This window comes from Caloenas nicobarica, chromosome 3 (genome assembly GCF_036013445.1).
Source record: "Caloenas nicobarica isolate bCalNic1 chromosome 3, bCalNic1.hap1, whole genome shotgun sequence".
NCBI lineage: Eukaryota > Metazoa > Chordata > Aves > Columbiformes > Columbidae > Caloenas > Caloenas nicobarica.
In genome coordinates, this window is record NC_088247.1 from 75,366,231 (window position 1) to 75,380,541 (window position 14,311).

At 39.5% G+C, this 14,311-nt stretch overlaps 1 protein-coding gene across 1 annotated transcript in view; it reads left to right on the forward strand.

The window, feature by feature from the left end:
• Positions 1–231: 231 nt before the first annotated feature.
• Positions 232–14,311, forward strand: part of KIF25 (kinesin family member 25) — a 41,776-nt gene continuing 27,696 nt past the window's right edge. Inside the window, exons 1-7 of the mRNA XM_065632511.1 lie at positions 232–309; positions 1,082–1,147; positions 3,922–4,038; positions 6,158–6,296; positions 11,191–11,294; positions 12,578–12,666; positions 14,174–14,216. Of these exons, the coding sequence (XP_065488583.1) occupies positions 235–309; positions 1,082–1,147; positions 3,922–4,038; positions 6,158–6,296; positions 11,191–11,294; positions 12,578–12,666; positions 14,174–14,216 (633 nt within the window). The 5' untranslated portion in view covers positions 232–234. The remainder of the gene's footprint in view (positions 310–1,081; positions 1,148–3,921; positions 4,039–6,157; positions 6,297–11,190; positions 11,295–12,577; positions 12,667–14,173; positions 14,217–14,311) is intronic.

The window sequence follows — 14,311 nt, forward strand, 5'->3', positions numbered from 1 at the left end:
GGATTGGCGGTTGGTCCGTTAACGCGTCCGTTACTGCCGGGCCTCGCGGCTAGCGGTCGGAGTCGGCACGCGGGCAGCGCATGGGGCGCTCGCCCAGCCAATCGAAGCGCAGGCGGGTCCTGTCACCACGGCAGCCGGCTGGACGCCCCAGCTGTATTTCTCATTGGCCAAGTTCAATCCCCGGGAGGGCCCGACGAGGCCCCGGTCTGCCCCGGCGCGGGAGCGGGGAGGACGATGCGGCCGCGGAGCGGGATCGACCTGGGCTCCGTGTGGGCCCAGCGCCTCCGGCAGCTGGAGCAGCGCTTGCGAGTGAGCCCGGCGGCGGGCGGGGACAGGAGGGGACGCGGGCGGTGGGGAAAGAGCCGGGCCGCCCCGACCCGCGCCGCGACGGCGGAGCGGGACGGGGGGAGGGGCGGAGCCTGGGGGCGGGGCACGTGTGACGGACAGCGCCTCGGCCCGCCAGCCCCGCCGCTCTCTGTTGAAAATCTATTTCTAGGCTTAAAATTTAGGCGAGAACCGTAAACCCAGCAGCCTGTGGGGGCCTGGCAGGCAGCGGGACGGGGGGCGGAGAGGCTGCCCCGCCTGCGGCTGCGTTAGAAATGGGGTTCCGGGGCTGCGATCGGCCTCCCCAGCCCGGCTGCTGAGCGGGGGGCGCGTCCGGCTGCCGGGGGCGGCCGCAGCGGCGCTGGGGAGCCCTGGCAGCAGCCTGGGCAGCGGAAATCCGCGTGGTTGCTTAAAAATAAGTAAAACAGCACTTCTCGAAGGACCAGAGGTCCGGAAAATGCCAGTAGGTGACTTTGTAAAGCAAAAGCAGTTAAAATTTTGTATGCATGCATGCATTGCTGCACAAGCAGGCAAAATGACAGAAGGTAGAGGGAATAAAGGAATATTAAGAGTTTTTCCTAATTTTTATGTGCTTGTATACAAATATTACTGTGCTGAGGAGATTGGGGGTAGATAGTCCTTTGGCTTCAGAAAGGAGAGAAACAGAGGAATGTGGTAATGAAAACTGCCATAATGAGATAACATCCAGCAGCCTCATATTTATTTAATTTGTAATGTTGTGGCTTTTTTTCCTTAGACCAAAGAAGAAAGAATAGTTGTCCTGGAAACCGAAAATGCTGCTCTGCACCTAAAACTTGCAGAGGTAACTACTGTTTGTTTTTCCAAAAAATAATTCTTATGAAAACAGAAAAAAAAAAAATACACTGAAATCTGCCTTCCCATTTTCAGGTTTTGCACTCTTTACCTGTTGGCAAAATCTATGAAGGGGTTAAGGCTCAGTGTGTCTTTGTCGTTTTGTGGGGGTTTCTTGGGTTTTTTAAAATCATAAATGGTAGCAGTAAAAATAGACTGATAAAGTAACTAGAAGCTGGCATACATTTCAATAATTGCCACTGTTTATAATTTATAAAAGTGAACTGAGAGAGTGACTCTGCAAGCATTAAATATGGAATATTGCTTTCTACTTGCAGGGAAAATGTCTGGAAGACAAGGGTAGATTTTTGAAGGAATACTTTTTAGACATAATTAAGTTGATCCTTTAAAAAGGACTGTTCAGAGTGCAGGAAAGACGTTTCGTTATGAGTAGACTTACCATAGATGCCCTATGGCGTGTCTTCATAGCACCGGTCTTACACTTGTCTAGAAAAGGCTGCACGGTTGCAGAGTGTACAGTGACAACTGGATGCCCTCATTTCCTTATATCCTCCTACAGAAGGATATGTTTTTCCTAGACCATTACTGAAACAAGGAGCAGCTTGTGATAATGTTTGGGGTCTTCAAAGGTAGGATTTCAGAGATTTAGAGAATTTTGAATTTTGATCTACACTGCCAGACCAGAGCCAGCTGTATTAATTGTGACAGAGACTGTTGGCCAAGAGTTTCTAATCTGGGCTGAAACATTAAATAGCTGGGTGAGCTCAGGAAAGCCATTTGGCCTCCCTTTGCATTTCTTAACACCTGAGGATAAAAGTGGGCTTCTGAGTGGAAGCAGATGGTACATCTGAAATGAGTTCTGCTAGGTATACAGAAGAATACTGTAATTTATTCTCGGAAACTGTTTCTATTATTTTTGTTCTGCTTTACAGTGTTTACCAAAAATCTTAAGGTTAAGCATTTCAGCTGTTGGTGGTTTTTGTTTTGTTTTGTGTTTTTGTTTGGTTTGGGTTTGGTTTTTGGTTTGTTTGTTTGTTTTTACTCTCACAAGCACAAGCAATTATTTTAGTTAGTAAGGTGCATCAGATGTAGGAAGTAGTTATTTCAGTATTAGATAACGAAGCCTTGTTTTCCAAATACAGCACCATTTTGGTTTATTGCAAAATGTGCTGGAAGATACAAGCACCTACAGACACTTGAGTGTGGCAGTGTTACCACCATCAGTCAGAAACAACATCAAATAATTGGTGGGAATACTTTGCAATTAACCTTGCACCGATATTTCTATTCAGGTGGTTATTTAATTACACTTAAAAGACTTTCGCTTCTCCTTGGTTAATTTGTCCCAGCAATCTGAAAACATGAACTGAAGTGACATGAAATAGTTTTACCTTAATTAGAGTCTATGAAAAAGAATAGTAGCTTTAATTAGGTAATATTAAGGTTGTGTGATGTTGCACCATATCTCCCAATATTTCAGCAGCTGTTCTGGTGAAAGAAGCAGCTGCCCTCTGCTATCGGTCACTAACCTTCAGATCTGCTGCTGAAGCTGCCCGAATGATTGAGCTGCAACAACTTAGTCGCAGTGACCAAGGTTAATGGAGGTCTCGTTCTTAACTCATAAAAGCTAATTGGATTTGTTTTGACTGAAGTGAGTTAGGGAGCTTTGGAGACATGAGGATAGCCATAAATTAGGATTTTCTGTGTAAATGTTTGTCTATAGGTTGCACCAGTCTAATAAAAATGTTATCTCTTGCTATGGACCTTCCCTTGCTAATATCCTTAAGACAACCACAAACACCAGCACTGCCACTATTTTCTGGAGCCTAGTATATTATTATCCTAACAGCATATTGTAAGGATTGCTGTTGAGCATAAGAGGTCAGATTCTTTCTCTGTAGACTTGCTTTTGCATATTTGAAGTGTGTTTGTCTACCCGCACGGCCCTTTTTTTTGTTCACAGTTCTCGAGGTCCCGATCCCGCTGTCTTCCATACATAAAGCCAAGTCTCTCAGAATGGGTCTGATTTGGAGAGCACTACTGAGTAGTTTGGTTTCACTTCTGTTTATAATAAAGCTGACTATAAAAAGTTTTGTACTCCATTTTTTGTTTCTCATGCGTGAGCACAAATTTTCAAGTTCTGTCCTACAAACAACTCTGATGAATGCCAGAACTATTTTAATGGAGAAAACGTCAAAACCAAGTCAGCATTTGCAATAAAGATAAACTTGATAGTGGAAGGGATGAGAGGCTGACTGCAATGACAGTAAAATTGACCGTTCTGCTTTTATTGTCCATGTTGAGAAAACGGTGGAGTCAGGGGGAACCTGTACAGATGGTGGAAAACGTATTAGATGTAGGTTTTAACTAGCTTAAGCTTATTTAACGATAAGGCTTGAGTACTGCTGTTGTTTATATATAGCCTTAACTTTTCACACGTGATTCGAGATGCTAACTCTTCTGAGTTGCTTGCATACATTTTTGTCATGCATGTTTGTAAATATTGCATCTGAGTAAGGTGGGTCTTGAAGATTCTCAGAGTAAAAGAACACATGAACACTGTATAGAATCAGTCTCAGCTTAAAGCCTGTAACAAAAAAATGAATTCTTTTAAAATAATCTTTTCCTGCTATTTCTTTCCCACATAAGAACTTTATATATATACACACACATATATATATACGTGTATATGTACACGTGTATATATATGTGTGTGTATATATACATGTTTATATATACCTGTATACTTTTTTTTTTTAACAGTATCAAGGGTTGGCTGGGAGAAGCACTAGTGAAGTATTGCAGCTCTACTCTGCTCATGGCCAGCAGCAGAAATTGCAGAGGAGTTCTGTTGTAACCCAGCTGCATGGAGCAATAAAGGTAAAGGCATTTAGTAATAACGCAGGCAAAATCTGTGCCCTAAACATGCACATGCTTATCAAATATAGTAAAACCCAGAAAATGGTCAGATACGAACTTGATCTATGGTTTTATCGTATTGACAGCAGTGCTTGCAGTGAGGTGTAACAATGCCTGATTTGGCTTAAAATTTATAGTGGTTTTGCTGCAATAGGCTGAAAAGTCACCTGAGGACCTGGTAAAAGCAGCTGCTCCTGAGTGCCAGGATCTTATGGCTAGGCTGCTATCAATACCTGAGCTAGATAGTTTTGTAATCAAAACCTTTCAGTCCCTGGTTTGACTATCAAGTAGACATCCCTTAAAAAACAATAATAGTGATATACTTCCACTAGATGGGCAGATCCTTTACAAAAGCATTGGAGAGCTCCATCGATTTCACTAAGAGTTCTGCTCTGGGGGACCTCGCAAGAGGGAGCAGTTCACTGTATGGTCACTCCACTTGTCTTAATTTTGCATCATAGAGACTGGAACTGTTCTCCTGGTACTGGTACCATAATATTTTCCTATGTTGAAGTACTTACTCCTTAAGTTACACCATCGAGTAGTGAGTTCCTTTCAGGGACAGTAACAAATGTCAGCGTTTCTCAGGACAGCACTGAATGCCTGCATGAAATGACTGAAAAGTATCTCAGGAAAGAAAACTGATTCTTAACAGGCAGAAGGTTGTAGCTTAATTGTACCATAGTTGGAGTGGATGATCATTGCAGGTACCTTCCAAGTGAACTGTTCTGTTCTACTCTAATTACAGAGATTCTGCTCAGTAAATTTTGCAGTGGTGTTTTACATTTTAGGTTAGCTAGAATGGCAGAACTGCTTGTGGTGCAGTACCAGTGGATTGAGATGGTTTATGGTCAGAAATCAATGAATGTTAGGAGAGAGCAAAGCATCCCAAATAAAAGTCTAGATTAATGGTAATCCTATACCCATAATAAGAATAAAAAATATTTCTTCCTTGTTATACTCTGTGGCTTTTGAGGGTGGGAAATGCAGTGATTTTTCTCCCTTTAGTTTAGATTGTTTTATCATTGAAACTAGTCAATTAATTCAAAGTCAGTACCACACTTGGAAAAATACAATATGTGACACTTTGTTCCAGGCTGGCTAATGAGACATCTCCATGCTTCTGTGGGGTAAAGTACAGGGTGTTTCAAAAAGATGAACCCAACGTGTTACAATTACACAGAAATTTACAAACAGTTTAATGAGTTATCAAGTTTTAGTAACCTTCTTATAAATGCTCTGTTGCCTTCCCCTGCTGTATGGACTGTGAGAGTTTTATTCATGAGCGGTTCATGGTTGCAGAGATATAGTGATTTCAAATTGGGTCCATCTTTTTGGAACACCCTGTATTGTTAAGTTTGTCTTACAGATGGCTTTACATGTTTGTTCCAAGACTTAGATGTCAAGAAGTCTCCAAATCCTAAAATTAGACCAATGTGTTTTTACTTTATTTGGACTTTTAAGTGAATATAAGCTGCTCTTATAAACATTTAAAATGCTCATCATGTATGTTATGCTGAGTTATATCCACAAGACAAATACTTTTCTGAACAATAAAGGTTTCTGACCTTTTCAAGATACATATGTTCTCATAGGAAGGCATAGAACTGGCTTTTTAAGGAAATGACTCAGAGTGAAGCTTAACACATGCCTCCTGATCAAAGTGTGGAAAATGAATGCAGTAAGGGATAGATGGATCACAATTTTTCATTGCTAATTCTAGACATGTCTTATAAGTGAACAGAACACACACATGCCACAAACACTCTTTTTTGTTTGATGAAATAAAAAAGACTTTGTTATACCTGAAGCTGCTTTATGGTCGAAGTAGGTACCATAAGATGGTAAGGATCCATAAAGTGTTGCTGAAGTCTTTAGGAAATGACATTGCTAAATATCTTGCAGGATCCTTCTCTAAACATGCTGAGAGATATACTCCTGAAGACTTCCCGTCATCAAGTAAAGGGTTCTTCCTGACTCTGATATCTCACTGTAATTATTTGTGGTGGTGTTATATTGATTCTTCCTTAACTGCTGGTTTTTTGTCTTTATAACATATTTTTTTCTTTTTGCTGAGAAGAGGCTTAAGCAGGACCTGAAGAGCCTCCATTCATTTGCTCTTGAGCTTTCAAAAGACTTTCAGCTTCAAAGCAACACTTGGCTTTACCAACTTTTGACAGCAGCCCAAGGGATACAGCTGCAAAATGAAGCAATGCAAAGTAAGGCTCATTGCACTTCCATTTCAAACATGTAGCATCAACAATGTCACTGTTAAATGTTACTAACATTAAAAGGTTGAGTTTGATTTTTAAGAAACGTGTCGTTGAAATTGTAGCACTTGTGGGTTTTTTTACGTTAGATCACCAAGGAGTTCTGAAGTGTTAGAAAGAGTGCAAATAACTTTGCAGAGGTTATGACTGATAATTTGGACTTAGCTTTTGGGTTGATTGCAGCTGCTACTAGACTGCTGCTGAGCTGGCTCAGCTGTAACATTTTTAACCTGAAGTTCTTAGGCTTTTTATCTTGACTATTTTAGAATAGCTGAATAAAGAACATGTTGCTTTAGCTGAAATTTTTCTGCTTTTGACTGTACCAGAAAAGGACGCAGGTGATTTGGGGGATTTCAGAAAATACTGTCTGAAATTAGGACAGACTGGATTTTTAATATTTTTGTGTATTTACAGCAAAAATTTTACTTCCAAATCAAAACGAGTACCACTCACTACACTGTAGGTAGAAAGACCACACAGACTACTGTTTCGCAATTCAGGTCCTTCCTTGTCGATGTGTACATATAAAGCAGACCCTGCAGTGCGCTGGCGCTCTCTGCCCTCATCGCTGAGGGCTAAGTGCATTGGTCCTACACGTGGATCTCTTGGCCTGGATCTCTGCACCTGCTTTCAATATCCTTGATTCTGGTAGAGCTCCTACCTGACCTGAGAAGCACATGACACATACAGACCTGAAATTGTTTGAAGCTTAGCAGCTTGATGAATTAATACACAAATTTAGAATCAGAGTCCCTGGGTGATGCTCTGGCGTCCATGTATTGTCATTTAAAAGGTATGGTTTTATCCTGCTTTACTTTTTGGTTGAAATATTTAATTTTGGGACTGATTTGGTTCTGATGGGACTACTCAGGTCAATAGCAACGAATGGCATTCTCAGTGATGGGTGTTTGTAGAACTTGTCCCTGTATGTTATGTACTAAATTATGATTAAAATTGAATTGATTACTGTATTATCCCTGTAGAGCATATGCTTAATCAAGTTGACTTTAAAAAGCAAGAAACAAAGTGGAAAATTAACCCAAATAAGGGTGAATGTTTCCATTATTGAAGCATGGGGCTAAATGAACAGATAAGAGGTTGGATTTGGCACTTGAGCTGTTGTAATGTAAATAAATAGGAAGTGTTCCTTATGAGACCTTGCAGATTCCTATGGACTGTTCTCAATTTGCACTTTGTGGTGCATTGTTCTATGAAATCATAACCAAGAGAAGCTTCCTTGCCTATAACAAAATAGTGTGTTGGTACTTAGGTGGCTGACTTATGTTTTAATTTGGCCATTTTTCAGTTCTCTGTCAAAATTTTTAGATGGAGATTCTATTGTTAAGGTTAAATATGACAGTCAGAATTGCCATCCTTAAATTACATATAATCTTTTGTAAACAGGAAGCCCAAAGTATGTATTCTGGAGACAATATATGTTATCAGTTCAATCCTAAAATAGAGATTGAAAATGAGGGAAAGAATTACAGAAGAAACATTCAAGTAGGTTAATTTCAAGGCTGTAGTTGACGTGCAGCAAACTGTAAAACTTTCCTGTAATAACTGAATTGTATCTTGCTTAGAAATATTTATTCACAACCTGAAAAACAGGCTATCCTCATCTTTCCCACTGACAAATTTCAGTAGTGATTCATAAGAGAGAGAAGCATCCATTGTTCTTTTGTTATAGGCTTGCTTCCCTCATAAACAAAGCTGCTATCCTTTTAGCAAAAAATACTGGTGACCTGACTGCAAATAATACAACTGAGGCAGATGAAGTAATTTAGCAGGTATCTGGGAGGGCAGGAATTTCTAAAAATTTAATATGACTTTTTAGATTGCTTCACCACACAGGTATTGTCAGAAAGAGGAAACAACAGTATCTGTGCACACAGAACATATTTTCAGAGGGGGGAAACCACTGTTCTTGCTACTTGGCGAAGTGGCGGGTACTAAGGAGCAAAATCTGTCCAAATGAATATCTGACAGGGGAGCTGCTGCAAGTTACTGACATATTTTGTGAAAGCTGCTGCAGCCAGGTGACTTGGATATCCTTTGTGGCTCCAGGACACTTTCTCTCTGGGGTGGAAAAGAGGAAAAATTGGGTAAGGAGCTTATTTCCCACTTTGCCCATATGCTGGCACCTATGTGCTGTGCCCCTCTTGGAGAAAGCTGAGCTCTGCACTGTGCTGACAACTTCTGTTTGTGGAATGTGAACTACCATCATCTTTCACCCTCAACAGCAAAGTCTCAACAGCTCAGCTGCCTCTGGAAAGCCTTCCCTTCTTAGCGCAGAGCAGGGGAGGAGGAGAGGGACCTTGGACCCAGCAACAGGAATATTGCAGCAGCCCAAGGGATAATGTTAAAGCCCAAGATATAAACCACAGCTGAATTCAAAAGAAGTTTCGGAATTCAATCTGTTGCATCATAGCTGCTAATCCTAGAAGGACTGGTCAGATTGACCTCTTTTTTGAACTGGAATCTAGTATGGAAATAGACATGAAGAACCTCAGGTAACTACAGGGACAGCTGCACATCCATATCTGTGCTCGGCTGTGGCTGCGCTGGGTTGTGCTGCTCCTGTTCTTCACATCCCAGCCATGGACCTTTCTCTTACGCTGGTGTAACTGTTTGTGTGACCACACACGGAACAGATCAGGGACTTGACCCAGGACAGAAATTACTCAGCAAGGAGCTGGGACTGTCAGTTAAAGAAACATTACAATCCTGAGCATATTTGCAAACCAAAACTCCTTTTAGTCTGGTTATTGATAAAGATCCTAATTGCACTCAGTGACATATAAACAGAAAAATCAGCATTCCCAGAAAGTTCCCATATAGGTCAATGAGATGGGTAAAGTGTGGGGGAAAGGGATGTCTATAGTGGCTGCACGTGTGTAGTGACTACTTCTTGAGTAATGAAGAGTGGGTTATTAGTATTTTAAGACCTGGTGGCTGGCCCTAGGTTATGGATGAAAATGTAACTTCTGAATAGTTTGCAGCTGATGCCAAGCAGAAAACTAGGAAAATGTTTATAACTATATAGCTCCACTTTCAGAAAAATTAAAAGTTCAGAAATAATTTATGTATTAGGAAACATGCTTCTGCTTTACACAAGATGGACATTAACACTGATGGTTCACTCTTAAAAATATCAAAATATGGTCTGCTAAATGCAACAACTTGCCTAATTTTCTAGAGACTGCAGTCCTTCATCTCTCTGCTCAAATGCCCTGGTGTCAAATTAGGAAGCCCCAAGGCTGCTTTCTGTTTTCAGAGTCATCTTCACCACATGAGGGATGGTTAGGAGGAAAAAAAAAAAAGTAATTAGGGCCTAAGTTAACTGAGACTGGATCTATAATGTCCAGTAGGATTCTCAGACTCCTCATGAAGAGACCACTTAAATATTGAAACAAGCTAGTAATTTTTTTCTATTTCAAGACTAGAAGAATGTAAGAGTACCTTTGGCACGTATTGCTTTACTTTCTTGCTTATTCAAGAGACTTCAAGAACTGAAAGTCTGTGTAAACCAATTTATAAAGGAAGATATTTATTATGGAGGTTACTTAAATAATCAATGGATTCCAACCTCCTATTTTGAAAAATACTGTATGATCAGGGGTCAGTGACTATAAGAGTGACTTTTGACAATTTATTGTAACATATTTGCATGTGATTCTCCAAACCTAGACATACAAGTGTTACTCCACATACAGGATGGAAGAAAAGGATTTTTCTTGGTGAAACTCCTAGACTTTAATTATCCAACTATTAACATCATGTCCTCCCTGCATGCATGCACTTGCGGAGAAACATTACGAGCTGTAGGTGAACAGCGTGGGTATTATAATACAAAAATATGACCTGAGAAATTTCTAGTGTAGACAAATATCCCTTGAAGTTATCTGATTTTTAATCTATGTCAGAGAGCGTAAATCAAACGTGTGGCATGCTGAGATTTTATTTCTGTTCCTTTCTTTGTAAGACAGCACAATAGTGAGGCTGGTGGCCATCCTGCTAACTCAGCTCACAGATTGTGATTTTGAATGCTTCATACTCTACATCTCCAAACTACTCACTAATTGCTAGGGAGATTGATTTCCCACTGAGGTTCCTAAAGCTTGCTTTTTACACAAGTTTACAGTCACATTATGCACCTTCTGGGCTGTACATTTGCTTTAGGCCTGCTCAGTGTTAATGTGATTGAGCTGAAATAAAACCATTTGTGAAGTCAGGAGGCTTTTATGATGACCCATATTGCTCTCCTCAGTTTTGTGAAGGAGAGTCACTGGGGTTCAAAAGATCAATCTTTTTTATGAAATCCTACCCATGAAGCAAATGCACCTATCTTAAAAGAGAACCTTATAGCTGTTTTACAGGCTTAGTAGTACTGTAAATGAGACCGAGGATAAATGAGATGTTACCTTCTTGTGAAGTCAGCTGGCATGAATCTAATAATCTGCAAATATGGTATGAGCATTGTAAGTGGCAGCTCCATCCAGAAGCAGGGTGTTTCAAGTTTAGGTTTCAGGCTTCAGTGACAGATAACATTACTTTAACTAAACCGACACATTTGAACTTTCTTTAAATATTGTGTATTTTTGATGGGGTGTCAAGATTTCACATGTATACCTGTGGTAATTATCTGTAACTTTGCATAGCCATTACATAGCAAGGAATATGACGGGGTTTTTCAGAGATGTCTAGTAAATCAGGAACTAACCTTTGTAATTAAAGTCTGGTAGAAGTTAAAAAGGTTGATGCTTGTATTTCATGAGGTGCTACTGGAAAACTCATTTTGTAAAGTCACAGAGTTTAGTTCTTTGAAACAGCTTTCTTCTAGTGTTTCAGATAAAAGCTTTTGATCTTGAGCAGTCTCTACAAGAGGTGACAGAGAAATATGAGAAAGAAAAGCAGAAGAGGAGAGCTCTACATAACAGTTTAGTTGTAAGTACATTTAATGACAGAGCATTTTCTTATGTTGTTGTAATTATGCCCATAATTTCCTCACAAATAAAACTAATTAATATACTTTTCAAGGATATATCACCTCCCCGAGCTGTCTATATATGATACGTTTCTTTGCTGAGGCACATTTGTCTCACAATAAACCCCACCCCATTGTTTTTATGCAAGCATCTTCCAAATCCACTCATGCAACATATTGCTATAAGGAGTATCATCCATTTTGAATAGTGGACAAAACTTGAATTTCTTCATTCTTTCCTCTCTCCTCCCTTCTCTCTCTCTTTCTCTTCTCTCTTCTTCTCCTCTTCTCTAAATTTGCAGCTTCTGAAATTGTTTTAGAGTTCTTAAAATTATCAACTTGAAATTGCAAAATGGTCGTTTTTTATTTTTCCAAATATTTCTAGCTGTGTCCTGCACCATTAGTGATAGTTCATCTGAGATTAATGTTTGGGGATTTTTTTTGTACGTTAACTTTACTCTTTCTCCCCACCCCCACCAAATGACTAATTTTGGGTTGCTCGATTCAGAACCTGATTTTTAGAAACACAAACTGTCTTCAAACAACACGCTTTTAAGTTTTTCTTCGTGGGAAATGAAACTCTTTGTTAAAAAGTACTTGCCTTCCAATCTCTGCCTTATGTTGTAGCTTACTGAAAGGATATTCTCCAAGGCAGTTGGGACTTAGTGCCAATGGTCACTAGTCATCACAGACAACGTGTTTTCACGGATACAAAACAACCGTTTATCAACAAAAAGGAAGGAAAAACACGAGGTTAGACAAACCGAAATGTGAAACAGCCTGCAGAGAAAAATCAGATACTGCACTTTTAGTCATGTATGTGAACACAGTGGAGAGGAAAAGGACAAAATGTTTTGTATTCCACATCTTCCTCAGGGCTGGTGGAAGAGAAAGGAGTGTGTAATCTTTTCTGTTGAGTTAATATATGTGTCTGAAGAAGCTCAAGTAAAGAGGGGAAGGAGACTGAAGAGAGGAAAATGGCTCAGACTTAAAGCCTTTTTTTTTTTTTGCCCATACGGACTGGAGGGGGCTACACCATTCCAGAGCTCTGAAGAGCTCAGGCTTCCTCAAGTACTTTCTCCTAACTTCTCAAGGCAAATGACATTGATACTGTTTTTCTCCTCACAGAGTCTTAGGCCATGATTTTGTAAACACCTGCATGTTTTTGTCTGCTTCACAAATTCTGGTGTATTTGTCCTCTCCAGTAGTTTGTGTTAAATACCTCTTAATATTCTAATCCTAGGAACTCAGAGGAAATATCAGAGTCCACTGCAGGATCCGACCATTACTACCTTTTGATACTGCTGCTGGACATTTGATATCACAAGAGAGGTGATTTATTTTGGCTGTGTTAGATCTTAGCTAACTCAAAATTAATATACAGAGAAAACAATAGTTACATGTATGTGAGAACAACTGTGTTCTTGATTTTTCCATTTTTACGTGTGTGGGGGGAAACGATGGTATCACAAAAACTAATTGCTGTTTTCTTTCTCCTGCTAAATTGACTTTAGGCAATCTCATCCCCTTGTCCAAAAGTATGTCCACCTGAACAGAAAGTTGTAGCTGTTCAGCCAAGCCAGCATTATCCCTGGCTTGGCAGAAGTAACACAGCTGCAATCAGTTTAGAGTATATTCACTATCCTATACAAATTCTGGGATACAGTAATGTAGTAACTGGCAGAAGTTGTGGGTAGAGAAACATACTCAGCATTACAGTTGTTTTGTAATGCTATAGAACAGATTTGCTGTCAGCACAAACATTGGTAATTCTATTTCAGTAAAATTTGGCTCTGCATCCCTAATTTATAATACACTTACTGTAACAGAAGTGGCAAAACATTCCAAAATCCAAAAGGAAAAGGGGGATTAGATGCAAGTATGTGCTATAATGAGCTGAATTCTCTGTAGATGACTAACGTGAAAGAAGGTAGTGATTGAAACATAGACAAACAAAGAGAGAAGGGGAAAACTAGGTGGGTGGCTAGAAACCAGTAACATTATCATGAGTAAATAACTGATTTGGGGCTTTATTTTACTTTGGCTGGCTTGTAATTCTGAAAGATTACATTTGGGGTTTTAAAGTTCATTAATTTTTGGCAAACCTTTTAAAAAATATAGAATTGTTTTCCTGAAAACAACATCAAAAATAGCACACAAGAAATTTCAAGGAGCCTGAGGTGGAACTTGTATTAACCTTTCCTTGATATACCTGGGAAAGAACCCAGTCACTGTTTCTGTTGCTGTATGGAATAGTGAGTGCAACCGGGTGCTGAATTGCAGTGTAGAACAGGATGGACTGGGCCAAACAAACAATCATTAAGATTAATTTTTCTTAATATATCAGAAAGTAGTTTAGATAAAATTTAATTAGAAAACTAAGGAGTGATTCTCAAAACACACACATGGACAAATTTATACACCTCAGCAATCCCAGTCAGTTCTTGGACTAGTAATGGATGCAAGATCCAGGACAAATACTTAAAAAGAGGGTGTTTTTCACTTTAATGTTCTATAGTGAAAGTCTCTTGTTACAAGATCACATTACAGTCTCAAAATAATAGAATGGTTTGCATGTGAATTAGTCTTAATTGGGTTTGTTCTAAATTTTTTAAAGCAGATTATTTTGGTTGCTCGCACTTTATTTTTTTTATTCATAATTAACTGTGGTGTTAGTATGTACATTTGGTACAATAATAATGGCAATTCTGAAAAGTACTCTTCAGACAATGTGTAGTTCACAGACATTTTGAGTATTGACTTTCCTGAGCTAAATGGAACATTTATGGTTTGAAAGGTACTTTTTTTCCCTATTAGCTTGTTGGTTTTTTTCTTACAGGCAAAGGAACTTTTCAGAAAAAGTGGCACATGCAGTCGATGATGTGAGTATTTGATGGTGAAATTCAAAAGGATGTTCACAGATACTAGGATGGAGAAAAAAGAGGGACATGTGAACCATGGGTTTAAAAAAAAAAAA